We start from the raw sequence: 18,065 nt of genomic DNA on the forward strand, positions 1-18,065 counted from the left end.
ATTAACAGGATTCACTACTGTCAATCTCATTAACAAGCAGTGACCCAAACTAGGCACAGAGTGTCATCTTAACAACTGCAGCCTGTCCTGCATGTAGTTCTATATAGTAAAGTTGACCTGTGCTAACTTTAAAGAATGTAACTACATAAAAGTACTATAAATAACCCAGTGAGTTTATTTTAAAGCTGGGCTATATTATATATAATATGCACTGTGACATAAGATCATTTTGTTAGGCAGCTAGTACACACTACTAGCTAGCTGTTAGCTCAATATGTAGAAATACATCATTGTAAAAACTGACCTTACAGTTTCTTTAGAAAATCTAAACTTTTATTATACAGACTGTAGTACACTGAAAATACGTACCCGAAGACAGAAGATCTTGAATTTACAACTGTACAAAAAACAATAGAAAACATACGGGCTATGCTATAGATGTAACATTTTACAAAATGACATTTCTTGTTAAAGGCACCAGATTCCCAGTGGGCTCTGGCTTAACATTTTTCAGTCTTTTTTCTAGTCAGATCTCGCTATGAAAGTGCGAGCCAACCTCAAGCTCTACAATGCCAAAGTATCAAGTTTCTTTTATTTGAGTGGTCTGCACTTTGACAGATTAAGTGGGGGAAATTAGCAACTTCACATGGGCCTATTTCATTAACTACTTCAAAGAAGATTTTCCCTGTCACATCCAGCATCCTATTTTATTTGACTGAAAGGTTAATAGCAAACCTACAAATAAAAACTGAGAACCCTTAGGGCACCAATCCGGAACTACAGAGTTAGTCATCCTAAGAACTGGGCAGTGTTTTGAGGGGCTGGATGGGAATTACTAGAGAATGCTTTGTCAGGAAAAGGTGTTTCCTCACCTCAGAAGAGATGAAAGCTAGTAGGAGAGAAAGGTGTTATGTTACCTGTTTCTATCCTAAACTTCACCTTAGAATACTAAATAAAGAGAAACTAATTCTGAGTGGCCCCTCAGTAAGCAGGCTGGGGGGACTTTCACAAACTTAAAAAGATAAAAAGACAAGAGGTCTCCTCTTTGCTCCCAATGTAAATTCCCTGGGGCATTCTTGTTTGCTGAAGCTGCCCCACAATGCACATGTGAAGTTCTGGCTCACAGACTAGGGCCTAGAATGTTGGGCTACAGTAAAGGGAAACAAGAAAATGGATTTTAAGAACATTAGCCCTGAATAATGTGTGCACCTCCCATGCCTAGTTAGTGGGGGGCTTCAGCACATCATTCTAGAGTTAACTTGGGTTTTGTTTAGCTTTGCATGCTGAGCCTCACGTACAATATCCACCTAGCATCTAAATGACTGAAAAGTTAAGACAAAAAATATCAAGCTCAAAGAGTCAGATTTGCTTTGTAAAATAAAGATTAAGTAATATACAGGAATTCAAGTGCTTGCTTTGCTGTTTCCTGAGCTATCTGGCACTAGCTGTCCTCTTCTCACAGCACTGGTTCAGTGTTTCCAAGCTATGATGCAGGGCTCTCCATGTAGTTTAGTTTCTCAGCAGTGTAATGATTCTAAAAACATTTAAATGGCTACTTTCATTTCATTTTTTGTTTTTTTAAAGGACAACAGATACAGAGCTAGCTGAAATAAGTTTACAGTCCTTAGGGCTAGATCCAGCCAAGAGAAAGAAGCTTTTGTATTTAAAAATAAGATTGCTAATTATTATAGCAATGTTAAATTGTCTCAGTTCTACTGAGAATGAATTTAAAATATTTTGTTACTATTTAAAAACTAATTGGTTTAGTGCACATGACTAGTCTTAGCTGAATAGGCCTGGAGAGTGAAGTCTGTCCATCTATACAGTAAGTACAGAGCAGGTAGCAGCAGTGTAAGTTTCCCCCATCCTGCTTCATTCTAATGCTTCAACTGAGTTCTGGAGGGGACTACTTAGGGAGAGGGGGCATCATCTTGCCCATGCAGTCCTCGTCCTTGCTTTTGTTCACTGAATTTTGGGGATGTGAATGTCTGTCCACTACACACTGGACTGAGAAGCCCCAACTCATCTCATGTAAACTAAAGACCCACCAAATGACAGCTTCTGATCACTACCAAACAGGGCCAAGTTTTGAACCAATAACTTGGGATGTGAGTGCACATCCCCTAAGGTGTCCAATCCTCTAAACATTGATTCTTATAAAACAAAACCAACCCCTCATCTAATTTCTGATTAGATTTCTAATTAGCAGAAGACAAAAATGTATTACAGCAGTAGCAGTTAAGACAGAAGTGTCACACTGGTTTAGTTTATAGAAAACTAGTTATCACATGGACTATTTTAAAACCTGAAAGCAAACAAGATGGAAAAGGAATGTAATTTATTCCTTACACATTTTTAAAAAGACAAATACTTCTTTCATATTCTGACTTTAGCCCTTCATTTGTAATGTATTAAATCAAAGAAGTTATAACCATTATGAATGCATCTCATACTGAATTCATTCTAAAAACTAAAACCCTCCACTTATCTTAACTGGTTCCTGTTGCTTGTTTGGCTGGTTTGTATCAGTTGGAAAATAATCGACCTCGCTGCAGAAATGGAGTAATTAAGTAGAGGGCACCTTCCAGAGTGACAGTTATGCTGAGGGGTCCCATTCTCTCACTGATATATGCACACAACTCTTTAGTGATAATAGAAGCTCCAACAGTACAACTCAACCACTAAGTATTAGAATAGTTAATTTAGGATATTCTGGACCTTAATTTTGTTGGAGCAAAAATATACATACTTTTGATCAAATCACAATAAAATGTTGTAAATACATTTCCTCATTAATGCTCACCCTGTTCAGATAGGCACATAGCTGGATAATCTGAAAATAAAAATGCCCAATATAAAACTTTAAATGACAGTATCTATAGGCCATGTTTGCACACGGATGTATCACTTAGGGGATATTTGCTTTTATCTTAGAAAAAGATCTTGTGTTGGCCTAAGTCATAGATTAACATTTCTTTTTAAGGCCAACCTTGAGTCATCACAAGGCCCCACATCAGTCTCACACAATGTTATGTGACTTATCCTTGTACTTCTCCCTCCCCAGCATCACCTTCCCAGGCAAGTGCAACCCCACACGAGATTGGCTGAAAGAAATTTAAACATGGACATTTAACACAAGTCTCCATTAAGGGCCAAATTCTGAAGTCACTACTTATGCCTGGTCTACACACAAGCTGTATCGCTTTAACTGTACCAGTTCAGTTAAAGTGGTACAGTCCTCCTAGTTTGGTACAATTATATTGGCATCTGTGCATGTATGGTATAGCTATTCCTGTATGGGAATGGGAATAAGCTATACAAGCATAAGACCCCTTTATGCGGGTATAAAACTGCATTCATGCTAGAGGTTGTACTGGTATAACTAGATCAGTTTTCAAGAATGTCACACGCAACAGTTGTACCAGTACAAAAACTGTGTAGTCCAGGCCTTGGTCATCAAATGCCCAGTGGCTTAGTCAAACTTGCACTGAACAAAAAAACAAACAGGAATTTGCCATAAAGGCAAGTCTCGCTAACCTTCCACTTTCTGGCTGGAAGAGTCACTCTTAAGACTGCAGTAACACTCAACTGTTCTTGAAAGGCATGTAAGCACAAAACAAGCTTCGTTCCCTCCAAGAGAAAGGTATGTTGCCCAGGGGGCCTGCTGTACAAGAGCCAGAGATTAATCTCCACGGTGCGCCTCATGTGGTAGCAAAGAGCTATGATCTCTAAGCAGCCCATAAGCTAGGTGAGAATTTTTTTTGGCAATCTTAAGTTTGACACTAAAGGAAATTATAAATTTCGCTGCATAAAAGGTTAAGATATTCAGTTCCCCTCCATCTCAACTGATTACAGATTAACTCGTGCTGGGCATTAATATTCACAATACAGCAAGAGTAACAAAGCTTCTCAAACCATCCTACGATCCTGGAAAAGACAAGCTAAACACACAGTGGTGCCATTAGACATCTACCACTCGCAGTAGTTAGATTTACTGCAATCAAATTGCTGGAATAACTGCAAATACCTGTGGTGGTGCAAGTGTCCGTATGTGGATGGAACCCATGTAGTCAGAGTAAATATTTCTGCAATAAAATCTATGCCCTTAGTGGTAAACTGTGATTCTGTAATTGTCCTTTCCTCAGTGCTTGGAGCTGAAATGCTCTCAAAGTGAAAAGCAAATTTTCAGCTGTGATCTCAATTTCTGGCACCCTGAATCACAGAATAAAATGTTAACTTTTCCGCCACCTTAAAAAAAAAAAAAAAAGTCAGTCAGTTTGACAGTATCTTCATACTGCAGTCACCTGAGCCCAGTTAGTTTGGATCGCCACAACTTGTCTTCTGGAAGGGAATAAGAAACCTACACATGAATGCCATTTTGTACAACTGACGCACTCTACAGGAGCTGGCTGATTCTAGTCTTGGTTTGGTCCGCAGTTTGTTGTTACTGAATCTCTTAGGAAACATTAGTTATAGGTTTGTACTTCTTGAGTCTGGTCCACTGGCCTGTAGCATAGTTCATTTCAAAGACTGTGTCAACTAACATGGTGGTGCTCCCAGTGCCATCGGCCTTTGGTAAAACTTCTGTATGCTCACTAAGTTTAATCTGAATGATGTCGCCTTGCTCTTGGCAAGGATTCTCTGTGGAGACAAAAATAAAAAAAAAAAAATACATAGTCAAACTGAAAGTTAAGACATTTCAACACAGCCAGTTAGCAAAATTAAAGAGTAAGGAAAAGCTTTGGATCTGCCAGAGCCAGAGGGAGGAAGAAACCAAAAACCTGATGAGCTTCAGTATCACTAGCACCTGGAATGACGCAGGAAGCCACATACTTTCACAGATCACAGTTTAAATTCATGAAGTACATAAAAAGGGAACTGGGACCAAACTAAGGACTTAGTAAGGTAACTGGTGGGGAGGGACAATGTTTGCAAAACTTTCAGTGTGTCACTCTTATTTCTGCAGGTAATGATTTGAGATCTTAATGAAGAGATCTTTGGGAGCTTAATGTCAGTTCAGCTTTAAGCTTTAGAAAACTAATTAAATTATTATAATGCTAACACACAGTTTGCTGCAAGTCCTAACAGATTTCATTTGTTTTGGAAGATGGGATGAACATTGTTTCAGTGAAAACCTCTCAAACCAACACTGCAGTACCACCACTAGGAAGATTATTACATGTTACATTTATGTCATGAACTGTAGATAATACAAATAGAAGCTAAGAAATATAGTCATGTCATTTGCAGCCACTTAACGAACTCCATTGTAAAGGTCAGGTATTACTACAGAATATATATCTCCAAATAGTCTGCATCCTATTATGTAACTCCAGCATTGCACAAATTGTCCATGAAGCTCAGTTTGGAGGTGCTCTGCACATGAATGCCACTTTGTACAACTGATGCACTTTACATGAGTTGGCTGAGTCTAAACTTGATTTGGTCCGCAGGTGTTACTGAATCTCTTAAGAAATATTTAGTGATAGGTTTGTACTTCCTGAGTTTGGTAAATGAGGAGCCTCTTGTTCCTGGAATCCCAGGAGCAGTCTAGGGTCAAGAGCACCTTTCCTCCTCTGTGCCTGGCAAGGTGCACAAGACTCTCTTTCAAATCCAGGCCCTACCACAGTATTTCATACCTTTGTCATCTTAAGAGAGGATTACTGTAATGTATTCTGCATGGGCTACGCACCAGAGTGCTCACACTATGGTGATGAGAGCCTTGTGTATTAAGACAGAAGTTACAGCTGGTGCAGGAGGTGAAGTTAACTCACGGACAACTGCATCAGTTCTCAAGAACTGCAGTGGCACTGAATTCTCCTCTGGGTACTAGCCAAGGTGTTAACTTTTGGTTTATACCTTAGGACCAGGCTTGCTCTCTCTGAGATTTATCATAGGATTTGAGATCACCTGATGTGCTTGAGTCAATATTTGCCACATTTAAAAAATTAATGAATTAGTGAAGAGACTCTGTACTCTTGAGCTCCCTCCTCATCCTGGTCTGACAGCACCCGCACTTACTGACCTTCCGAGCACAGCACCAGGCCTATTCACAAGTATTTTCACCTGACGAGAGTGTGGACTAGTTTGGTCTGTAGGGGTGGGTGCCCCCTGAGGTCCACTACATGCTTGTGTACGAGCAATGGTATTACGGTTATTTGTTATTTACTGAAGTATGTGCATGTCCTTAAGGGCACATTTTATAACTACAAAAATACAGTTTGTCAGAGCAGTCAGATGTCAGCACCCCTCCAACTAACACTCACAAGACTTTAGACTTCAGCTGGTATGTTGACACAGCCATGCCATACAAGCTTTCCAATGCATTCTTGTAGGGGCAACTGAATAGTTCAGCTGTTGCAAGAAAGCGCAGTGAGGCACTCCATACCTTTAGAACAGACTCTTTCCCTGATCCTCCCAATTATTACATTTAAGCCATAAAATAAGATCGTGCCCAGATTATCACTAAAGCAGCATATCTTTACATTTTAGTGGTGCTTCACAGCATCTACTGGTCCTCCAAATAACACTGGTTGTAATATATACCTCTGGATCCTGCCATGAACCCAAGGATAAGAGCCTTTTCTGGCCTGGTAACTTTGTTTGCAGTCTTGAACATTTCCTGCGCGGCATACATTTGCTCCCTCTGCAACATATTAAAGAAAGTGTGTATTTCAGTGGAGAAAGTGCTACTGAAGAACACAGTAAGTTACATTCAACATTCAAGATGAGACACAGGCTACATGGTGATCTTTATTCTTATAGAAAATAAGTCCACTCATGCCTTTTTATAACAGGCACATAGTGGCACACATTGTTGAGGTTGCAAAAGAGTTCACATTATAAGCCCCATTTTCACACAATTTTAAGGCAGTCACTTCTGTGACAGAGCACAGACCTCTCAGGGACACCTCTGCTCCACTTTTCCTTAAGGACTACACCAGCACATTTCAAACTTCAACTGCTTCTGCTGTAGAAGTTTTTTTAAGGGGAAAAAACCCATGTGGTGAAGAATTTCTTTTTATGGAGGGGGAAGAGTCCACTTTACTGACTTGTGTGTGTGGAGAGGTGGCAAGGGAACAAAGTGTTAAAATTTTACATAAATGAAAAAAAAAAAATCATTGAGGACGTTCAGGAGCATCTGTTTCTTCCATCCCTTTTGTGACGTTACAGATTCTTCCTACCCAGACTTGCAGGCCATCGGGCTGCTGCTGGGACAGTTTTCATTAAAGAGATTTTTTTTTTCTTTTTTGAGAGAGAGAGACTGACTTAATATAGCAAAATCATTAAAAAGAAGGGCGGGGGGTCACACAACCCTTTCTTAAGGCCATGATTCTTCCAACCCTCATGCACATGCTTAACTTAACACTGAAGACCTAAAGCTCATGCTCATGGTCACCTGCAGGGTTCAGGAAGGAATTCCAGCTCCCCACTCCCAATATATTGTTTTGTTTGATCTCCTACCTCTGAAGCATCAGAGATGGCCACAGCTGGAGCTGGGACATTGGATAGGGGCAGGCCTGTGCTCTGAGGTGGTACTGAACATTTTCCCTCTCACATGTTTAGCTGGCTGATTCTTGCTCTAACTGATTGCCATATGTGGGGTCAAGAAGGGATTTCCCCCCAGGTTAGAGAGTCTCTCTCCCTGTCTGGACTTCTTCTGGAGCATGAAATGTCACTTGCCCGGATTATCTGGGTCTCTCTCACTTAAACCATTTCCCTTCCATTGCAGAGGCCTTGGGTAGTGATGCACCTCAGTCCCTCCTATTCTGCCGGTGGCGCATAATAGTCTAATCCCCTTGTAGGCTGTAATACTTCGGTCTAAGTTTAGTTGTTGGGTTTAGCGTGCAGCTGCTGGATGGTGTTGGTGGTCTGTGACATACAGGATGTCAGACTAGGGATCTGATGGTGCCTTCTGGCTGTAGAACTCTATGACCTGGGACTACTCATGTACTTAACTTCAGGCATGTGCATTAAAGTTTACAGGATCGTGACCTTAATCAGCAACAGAAAAGAGATGTAGTCCAGCAATTTGAGTGTCTGACATTTCCTGCATTTTACAATATCTGACCATTCAAAGCTTTCACTTTAGGATGATCAATTGCTATCTTCTTCCACTGTACAGTCACTGCTAATCTACAGATTACACTCCTACTTACCGTGAGAGAAAGGCTTTTCTTGGGTGGTGGCTGCTGCGGAGTTTGGGGGGCTACTTGTGGAGGTTGTGAGGCAGGGGAAATGGCGGGAGGCGTAGTAGGTGTTAGAGGTGAAGTCGGTGTGGCTGCAGCTGGATTTGAGTTACTGTTATACATGGGTGTTCGTTGTTTGAACTGAGCAGGAAGAGGAGTCGTGTTTGGAGCTATAGGCTCTTCAGGTTGTCTGTTCGTCTGTATGGCCTCTCGCACAGATCCAGCTGCATGAACAAACATAATTAAAAAAACCCACACCTGCAATTGGATAAGGGTCTTGGATACTACGGTGCCTTTTAAAAGTATCTAGATTCAGAGAGACAAGAGTTCCAGAGAGCCATGTTTTAGTGATGTAATCTATAAATAAAATAAATGGCTCATTTAATCACATTTGAAAAACTACATTCTCTCTCCCTTTCCACTGCATTCCCTTTAGCAATAATGGGAGACAGTTCGGGGACTTCCAACTGGCAAATCTGAGTTGTGCTATACTTAGCAGTGAAATTTGTATTTAATGGAGTCTGCTTTATAAATTTGAGTTCTACTCCATAATTATAAGCATAGCACAATTATTACAGGAATACCTATTATGCAGGAGCTGAAATTAGAGAAACGTTTCATTATCCAAACTAAAATTAGAAGCAACCTCCCAAAGGAAGTCAAAATTAATTCCTAGTCTCAGCCAGTCAGTGAATATTGAGAAGATAGATTGAAAAACAGGCTAAGCAACAAGAATTACAAAATTAAAATCGTCCTTGGATCACCTGTTGTTTAGAGGACCACTGAAAAGGAAAGGGTTACTGGAGAGGCCTGCTCCCTTCTCTCCCGAAACGGATAAGCAACTAGTACAATTAAACCTCAAAACTACACAGTAACTATTTCAAATCCAGTTTGAACTCAAAACATTTTAGAGGAAAATCCCAGACAATGACATCAGTCACAGATTCTACAATTTATCAAGTTATAATCTTGTCATTTGAAGACTCCCACACAGCTTTACAAACTGTACCAATCAATGAATTACTTAGCTTACCATGACATGCAGCTTACTCTTGGCTTAAACAAAGAAGCTGGGTAAAATTTTCAAAAGCCCCTAAGTCCCACTGACTCCTAAGTTACTTAGGGGCTATTGAAAAAGCTTATACTATTTAACAAAGCTTAGCATCTTTATAAACAATTTAGGGCAGGAAGCGATGAATATGACTGAGTTTCAATTGAAACTCGATGGGCGGGCACAGAGCGCAAAAGGAGGAGAAAAAAATTGGCAGAATGTAAGTGCATGAGTTGGGATTTCAGCAAGACACCATAACAACAGCTTTTCTCTTGGAGGTTGTTAGTAGCCAGAGCGATCCAAGATGCACAGTTTGTTGTATTACATAAAACACAAGGTCAAACTATAAAGCAATTAGCTCCCAAATATGTGAAGTATGGCACTGACCAATTAAAAGTATTTCCTGCCACAACGACGAAACAAAATATTTAAAGAAAGAGGTTCTTAACCTTGACCGTGAAAACCAGAGAGGGCATTCAAAGCCATAAGGGGTATATGAAATAAAGAGATATAGTCACCACAAATTAAGAGGGAAAAGGACAAAAAAAGACAGACAAACAATATATAAATGTAAGGTTTTCAAGAACTTTTAGATCAACTGAAGCATAAGTAAAGGTAGAAGAGGTTAATCAAATGGTGAATGTGGTACACCCCTTGTAATTTCGAGGGCCACTATAAAAATAGGTTGCCTATTTATTTCATGGACAGTTGGTATGAAGAAATAGAAAATGTATGCATAATTGAGACAGTATATTTGAATAAGCCCCCAGAATTCAAGGTTCATATGGTTCTCTACTTTTTACTTTAAGACATTTAATCTGGTATAATTTGTGTTTTTGACACTGTTTACTGTTGCCCAATTTGTAAATTGTGCATCCAGTTTTAGGAGCCAATTTTTCCACCCACAATGAATTTCAGGATTAACTATGAACTGCATAAACAAAGTGGTTGATAAGAATTGTTAGGGGGCACATAATTTGGGGCCCTGTAATTCTAGCGTGGATTATATTTTATTCATTTATTTACTCAAGCTAATGGACATGGACACTGGAAAACACAACCTTTGGCAAGCTTTCATGTTTATTCTAAAGAAGTAGGAGGGAGGTTTGTGTTAATTACAGAGTGTGAGAGGTAGTCTTTTCTGCCAATGAAAGCTCAATACTGGGAGTTAGGATCTCTTAGTTCTATCCCTGGCTCTGGCATTAACTCATGTGACCCCAGGCAAGTCACTTAACCTCTGTATCTCATCTTCTCCATCTGAAAAACAGTAAATACTTTTATCTGACAAGGACGCTGATTGTCTAAGACACTTAAAGGTTCTTGGAAGAGAGAGATCTATGCAAGTTCAAATGACAGTAAACCAAAATATTTGGTCTTCATTATATGTACTTTAATTAAACAAGACAATGTTAAACTCCCTGGCTACAAAATACAGATATCACATACGATCCAAAAGAAATAGTTAGAAAGGAAAAATAAAATGCAACTAGCAAGACTCAGAGCTTCACATGATGCTTTTTCTGCAGTTAGATACAATGCTTTTTCTGCAGTTAGATACAATGCTAACAGAGAAAACACTAGCAGCTGACATTGCTGATGCTTCAGATCATGTACTTTCCAGACCTGCCAAGCTGCATTGCAGCCAGAGACAGATTTATACAGGGCTTCTGAGAGATTTGGAACTCTGTTTCCGAGCCAAGCTTGTATAAATTCTACATACACCCTCCACAGTGACTACTGTGCCAAAAGTTCCTGAACTGAAAAGTAAACATTGCTACGGTAGGAACCTGTACACAGGCACCAGGGTAAAGCAAGTTGCATATAATTGAAATGTCAGTTCTTTGTTGGCTGTGAATTTATCCCAAAGTGCTTTGTTAACGAATCACTATTATTTAGGTGTATTAGATATCTTACAGACCTGTATGACGACAAGTCCCTGCTCCATTGTGCGTTTGGGAGAGAGGGGGAGTGTTAAACCTTTTGATCCCAGGGTTAATTCTGCACTTATTTTAACCCTTCCCTATTTTCTATTATTGAATGTAACTTGATTTTTGAAAAATTTAAGCGCTCAACTGTACCTAATAGACCTTCATAAAAACGCAAAGGAAAAACGTGGGAGGGTGGACAGAAAGATAGGTTGTGGTTGAACACCATGTGTTAAGCAGTAAGCCTTCAATAATTTATACAATTATTGTTTAGCACTTAAGAAAGTACCTCTCTCTCCTTCACACACCCAGGCCACAGGGCAATCTTTTGACTAATAATGTACATTCCTAATGGCTTACAATCAGATTGCCTATAAAAAGACCAAGCAAACGAACCATTTAAGGGGATAAAGAATCTTTGCCTTAGTCAGATCTATAATTAAAAGTGATTTCATAGCTACTTTTAAAGTAAGAATTTTCTTTTAAAAATAATGTAAATGATATGACTTTTGTTACTAAAAACTACAAGCCTTCTCCTGCAACCCTTACACAAATAGTCCTATTGAAGTCAGTGAGATTATTTACACCAGGGAGGGTTGAAGGATTGTGACCTGCATTTGTAATTACAAATGAATGGCAGTGAAAATGTATATGAGAACCAATATATTAATAAAGTGCCATTAGCAAAAATGATTTTACCTGGCTGCACTTCGGAGCTTGGGATATAGGACGAAGATGGAACCACACTGGGTGTTGCAGGCAAATAGCTTGTAGAAGGTAGTGCAGACTCATTGTTCAGAGGGCCAAGTTTCTGTAAAACAGTAAATGGTTTTGCAACCATATACAACATGACTGCATGGAAATTCTGACCTTTTACATGTAATGTCAACTTTGTCATTTCTCTATTTCTCCATTAGCGCTTTCTTTTTGGCACTTGCTTAAGAATTTATCTACATGGGAGATTTTTCCCAATTATACAATGATAGTTAACTGCTATAATTATATCAGAAACGCCTCCAGAATAAGAGTGCCTTATCTTTAAACGGCTTCCAACGCAATATCAACTAAACTGGAAAAAGGCACTCTTATTCTGGTATAAAAGTGTGTCCACACAGGGACTTATACTGGTGTAACAAGTGCAGTTTGAATTCACAGCCTACCTTTTACTGGTATAACTTCCCTGTGCAGATAAGTCGTAGAACACCAGAAACTCCCTGAGATGTTGTCAGTCATCCCAAGTCTATACAGACTTAGCAGCTTGCAATGATAACCTTTCGGCTTCCACAAATGCCTCGCATCCCCTTCTAACCCTCAGAAGAGAAGATCGACCCTAAAAGCTCTCACTAGTTTTCCTAGAACACATTTAAGTGTTCATTCTGCATTGTATATTATTAGCAAAATACATCAAGAATAGAACAATATTTTGTGCAATCATTACAAAATAATTATTCATTTAGAGGTAAGCTTTAAAGGTGATACAGAACTAGCCTTTAGAATAAAATATCCCAGCATTATGCAGCACAATTTCACTGCAATTTAAAGTCCTACCTGGGTAGACACAAGGCCAACAGCATAATCTGGAGTTGCATTTTCCACTACTGTTTCCTCTTTGGCTTGTTTTTCCACCACTTCTGTATCTATTGGATAGAAAAGATGGAGTTAGTTCAAGTTAACCTTCCTAATTCCTGAACCAGATTTTCTTAGAGTGATCCACGTAAAAAAGATTAAGAAAATTTTGATAAAAATTACTTTAAAAAAAAACAAAACAAAAAACACGTGTTACAATGCTAGTAAAAAAATCAACGTTTTTCATATAAAATACCCAAGTGGTTTCATAATCAAGCTGATGCTTAAATTAACCACAAAATTTATATTTCACTAAGATATTGAATCTGAGCAATCAGACAGAACAGGCCAGCTTCAGAGAAACCAAGCACAGCTATCCATCACAACACTTAATGCAACTGTGATTTCATTCATAAAAATGAATTTAACTTGTTTTGTATCTTACAAAAATGAATTGAGATTTGTTTTCATTTAGCAAACTACAAAATGAAGAAAGTGTTCCAGGAAAACCATGCCACCTAATTTGTTTTCTGCATGTGTTTAAGTAGCCCAATCTTTTCATTCAGGATTATTAAATAATGCTTAACATGTTTTTTCATTCTTTTAAGATCATTCAACATAAATCTTGAAGACCCTTTATACCATTTAGATAATGATTCAAAATTAAGCCTTTAAAAATTCCACCTAGTTATGTAATAACTATAGAATACAAAATATTTCAACCTTTTTTTTTTTTTTTTTTTTTTAAACTGCAACACAAAAGGAAAAGCTAATGTCACATTCATCTTTGTTGGGATGTTTATATGTTCACAAGAGCACAGATAGTTCAACCCTCTCAACATATTTCCAGGGCATATGGCATTTTAAGTAGTGGAATTCAGAAACAAACATGGCTACCTTTAAATTCTTCAAGTGCTTGCCCAAGTCCATTCCAAAGTAGGTGTGTGCTCACCCTGAGCACCGCCACTGGGAAGTTTTTCCCTCAGTGGTATCTATCAGGTCAGCTTTGGTGCCCCCTGGAGTGGTGTGCTCGTAACGCCACTATAAAGGGTTCTACCCATCCTTCTTACCATCTGTGACAGTTGCTGGAACTTCAGCTCGTTCTTACATTTTCCCACAAGTACCCCTCTCAGTGGGCTTTGTTCTTCCACTGTACATAATTATTTGTAGTGGTTAAGTTTCTGTTTAGATTACTGTACCCTGCTTAGCAGGGTTACCCATTCCCCTAGCACCGGAGCACGCCTTGGTCTCCAGGGTTTAAGCCTTGTGCGTCGTGCCACAAGCCTATGTCTGTTAGTGACCCGCCATTCCAGCTGCCTCAAATGTCTGGGGGAAGCATACATGCAGGAGCATTGCAGAATCTGTAGAGGGTTCAGGTCCCACACTAAGAGAGAAAAGGACATCAGACTTAAGTTATTCCTCATGGTGGTGGCACTTCATCCTCCCTTGGAGCCGAGCCACTTCGACTCAGAACCAAGTACTTTGGCCTCAAGAAGAAGCATCCCGGCTTCTCAGAGAGATGCAGCACCATTCTGCTTCTCTGGTGCCTAGAAAGGATGTTTCTTCTGCTTTTCAAGACTCCTGGCACCGGGCATCTCTGATGCCAAAGAAGATCGCTCTTGTAAGCGACTCTCAGCACCGCTTCCCATCGCCGGTGCTGAGAAAGTAGCAGATGATGGATGGGGGAGATTCCAAATCCCAAAATCCATGAGAGACAGAGACACTGGCAGACTGCGACCCATGCCAGGCTGCTCTAAGACGCCAGCAATTTGTCCAGTACTGTTGACTCCAGCCCTGGAAAGGGCACCATTGAGTCCAACACCTTTGGCTCTCTCGTGGTGGAGGGTCCATTCGAGCCCAACTACTTTGTTGATGCCATCCACACCAGAGGTGTTTGAGGCCGAGGGAGGTATCATTGCTCCCAGCACCGCCATCCCCTGCTGTACAGCAGCTGTCAGTGGCAGCACCAGAGACAAGAGCTCCCACAGCACCATGGCCCCAGATGCCATCAAAAGGGAAACCAGCCATGATGGCACAGCACCAGTATCCTCCCTCCCAGCACCGCTCCATCTTGGTCACCTGGAAGGGAATCTTCGGAATCTGACGCAGAGGCAGAGTTGTATGTCACCTGCAGGAGCCAGCACTGCTCCAGCCAGTGTTACCCAATGGTGGACATGGGCCAGGACATTCCACCAGTGCAGTGGCAAATGTCATTATAATAGTTTTTCTGGAATGCCTGGGCCTTTCCACCAGTCCATGGGTCATAGTCCAGAGGATCCTACTCCGTTGTTTCAGAGTCTGCAGCGCCCCCACCACATCTCTCAGAACAGGGCCCATGTTCCAGTACTGAGCCCAGTGCTAAATATCAAGACCCAGCACTGCGAGACCCAGCCAACGCTGAGAATGAGGAACAGCGTTACTTGCCTGTACAGGCCTCCTCTTCCTTCTCTCTTGACGAGGCAACGGTGGGAACAAGCATAGCACCCTCCCGTATAATGATGATTATAGGGAACACCAGGAGATCCTCAAAAGAGTAGCTCAAAACCTGGGGGAACGTAGAGATTACAGAGCCCTTCCATGCCCTGGTGGATTTTCCTGCTGCATCAGGCCCTCATGAGTGGCTTTGCCCTTAAACAAAGCCATTATGGACCCCATCAAGGCCTTATGCCAGACCCCAGTGTCCCCATAACCAATGGTTAAAAGGATAGAGAAAAGTACTTTGTTCCAGCAAAGGGGTTTGAATTCCTTCACATCCATCCACCATTGGGTTCACTGGTATCAGTGGCCAATGAGCGGGAGCAATAGGGTCAGCAAAGTCCAACCCTTAAGACCAGAGATGCCAAAAAATTAGACTCCTTTGGCAGAAAAGCAACACGGAGTCTGGTGGCACCTTAAAGACTAACAGATTTATTTGGACATATGCTTTCGTGGGTAAAAAAGCTTCACTTCTTTATTTTTGGCAGAAAAGTCTATTCAACAGGCACCTCCAGCTCAGGATCGCAAACCAGCAAGTGCTCCTGAGTTGCTAAGAGTTTAATTCTTGGAACTTGATGGCAAAATTCAAGAAGCTATTGCCACAGGAGTCCAGAAGTGAATTCAGAGCCCTAGTTGAGGAGGGAAAATCTGTGGCAAGGGCATCTCTACAGGCAGCCTTGGACATGGTAGATTCTGCAGCTCAATCAATGGCTTCGACGGTAGTTATGAGGAGAGGCTCTTGGCTTCAATCCTCGGGTCTATCCTATGAGGCGTAGCAGACCTTACAGAACCTCCCTTTTGAGAGTATGTCATTCTTCTCAGAGCAAAGAGACATCAAAATGCATAGCCTCAAGATCTCAAGAGCCACCCTGAAGTCCCTAGGGCTACATACATCAGCCCTTTCTAGGATCACTAAAAGCCCCAACCAGCTGCTCACTTCTTCCTGCCCCAGTCCCTACAGGACTATATTGAGAGGAGGAGCAGACAGTACAAGAGAAGACCTCTACCCTAGTCCTCATCTGCTTCCATGCCTGCCCCCCAAGACAATCGGCAGGGTGGTAGACCTTTTGAGGGGACACTCGGGGACAACATACAAGGACAATGTATGGATCAGATTTCCCCAATTTTTGTGGACCATTATTCCACTTCTATCAGGATTGGGCCTGTATTACCTCAGATCAGTGGGATACACCCTTCAATTCAGTTGTTCCCCTCTTTCGCAACCCCCCCTCCCCCATCTCTCTTTAGGGACCCTTCTCACAAGCAATTTCTAGCATAAAAGAGCTTCATCATTCTCTTCCTGTACTCAGGGAACTGGTATGTTGCCCTCGATTTGAAGGATGCTTATTTTCATATTTCAATCTTTCAGGGACACAGAAGGTTCCTCGGATTTATTGTGAATCATGTGTACTACCAATTTGCCGTTCTCCCATTTGGCCTGTCAGCAGCCCTCTGCGTGTTCACAAAGTGCATGGCAGCCTTCCTGAGGAGACTAGGTTCAGGTCTACCCTTATCTCAACAGCTGGTTGATCAGAGATCGGAACAAGGCCCAGATGGAGACATGTATAATACAGTCAACTTTCTAGGACTTAGGTCTGTTAATAAATATACAGAAGTCTATTTTCTCTCCAGTTCAAAAGACAGAATTCATCAGGGCAACTCTCAGTTTGATCCAAGCCAGAGCCTTCCTCCTGGAAACCCAGTTCCAAACAATAGGGGTGCTCATAAAAAGCTTCAGAAGCAACCCGATTACCATGGTATGAGACTGCCTAAAAGCTCCTGTGCCATATGGCATCATGAACCTATGTGGTGAAGCAAGCAAGACTACAGTTCAGACCCTTTCAGGCATGGTATACCTGAACATGGTCATCACCCTTCCCTCATCAGTGATCGCCTCCTTTCTTTGGTGGTTAGACCAAACCAAGTCCTATTCTCGAGACCCCAACCATCAATGTCTGTTGTCACAGACATGTCAGCAATGGGCTGAGGAGCTCACTTTGGGACCCTCAGGACTCAGGGACTCTGGTCTCTGGAAGAGCTCTTGCTACACATCATCATCATCAGGAGCTCATGGCAGTTTGCCTAGGCTGTCAGGCCTTCCAACCCCATCTGAAGGGCAAGTGCATGTTGGTTCTTACAAACACAATAGCAATATTTTATATAAAAGAAGCAGTGTGGAGTGTGCTTCTCTCTTGTGGGAATTCTGCCTAGCTCACTTGATCTACCTCAAAGCCTCCTATCTTCCAAGGCACAGGATGAGCCAGTGGATCACCTCAGCAGATCCTTTTCCAACCACCACGAGTCGTCCCTCTGTCCAGATGTCATGAAAGGCATCTTTGAGACGTGGGGGACTCCCCAGTTAGATCTGCTCATGACAAAGCATAACAATAAGAAATGTCTTCACTTCTGCTCCTTCCTGGGTCACTCAAACACTTTTCTCCTCCCTTGGACGGATCATCACTTCTACGCATTCCCTCCCATCCCTCTCATTCACAAGGTCTTGAAGGTCAGAAGGGACAAGATGAATCTAATAGTCCTGGCATGGCTATATCAGCACGGTTCACCACCCTACTACACCTCTCGGTGGAAACGCCAAGCTGCCTGCCTCTATTTCTGGACCTGATCTCCCAGGACCACAGCCATCTACATCATACGAACATCTCACAGTCTGGAAGTTCCGTGGCTGAACCCCACAGAGCTAGCATGCTCTGAGCTCATTTGTGAGGTGCTTTAAGGAGCAGAAAACTGTCCATTAGAGCCACTTACCTGCCAAAGTGGAAAAGATTCTTGAACTGGTCTATGCAGAAATGTGTTTCACCTGCACAATCAACACCACTTTTTTCATTTTAGATTACTTAC

At 41.3% G+C, this 18,065-nt stretch overlaps 1 protein-coding gene across 2 annotated transcripts in view; it reads right to left on the reverse strand.

The window, feature by feature from the left end:
• Positions 1-315: 315 nt before the first annotated feature.
• Positions 316-18,065, reverse strand: part of NELFA (negative elongation factor complex member A) — a 39,495-nt gene continuing 21,745 nt past the window's right edge. For both annotated transcript variants that reach the window (XM_030564599.1, XM_030564598.1), the window contains 5 exons: positions 12,714-12,802; positions 11,865-11,976; positions 8,160-8,413; positions 6,547-6,646; positions 316-4,641 (listed from right to left, as the gene is read on the reverse strand). In XM_030564599.1, coding sequence (XP_030420459.1) covers positions 4,457-4,641; positions 6,547-6,646; positions 8,160-8,413; positions 11,865-11,976; positions 12,714-12,802 — 740 coding nt within the window. In that variant the 3' untranslated portion in view covers positions 316-4,456. The remainder of the gene's footprint in view (positions 4,642-6,546; positions 6,647-8,159; positions 8,414-11,864; positions 11,977-12,713; positions 12,803-18,065) is intronic.

This window comes from Gopherus evgoodei, chromosome 5 (genome assembly GCF_007399415.2).
Source record: "Gopherus evgoodei ecotype Sinaloan lineage chromosome 5, rGopEvg1_v1.p, whole genome shotgun sequence".
Taxonomy (NCBI): Eukaryota; Metazoa; Chordata; order Testudines; family Testudinidae; genus Gopherus; species Gopherus evgoodei.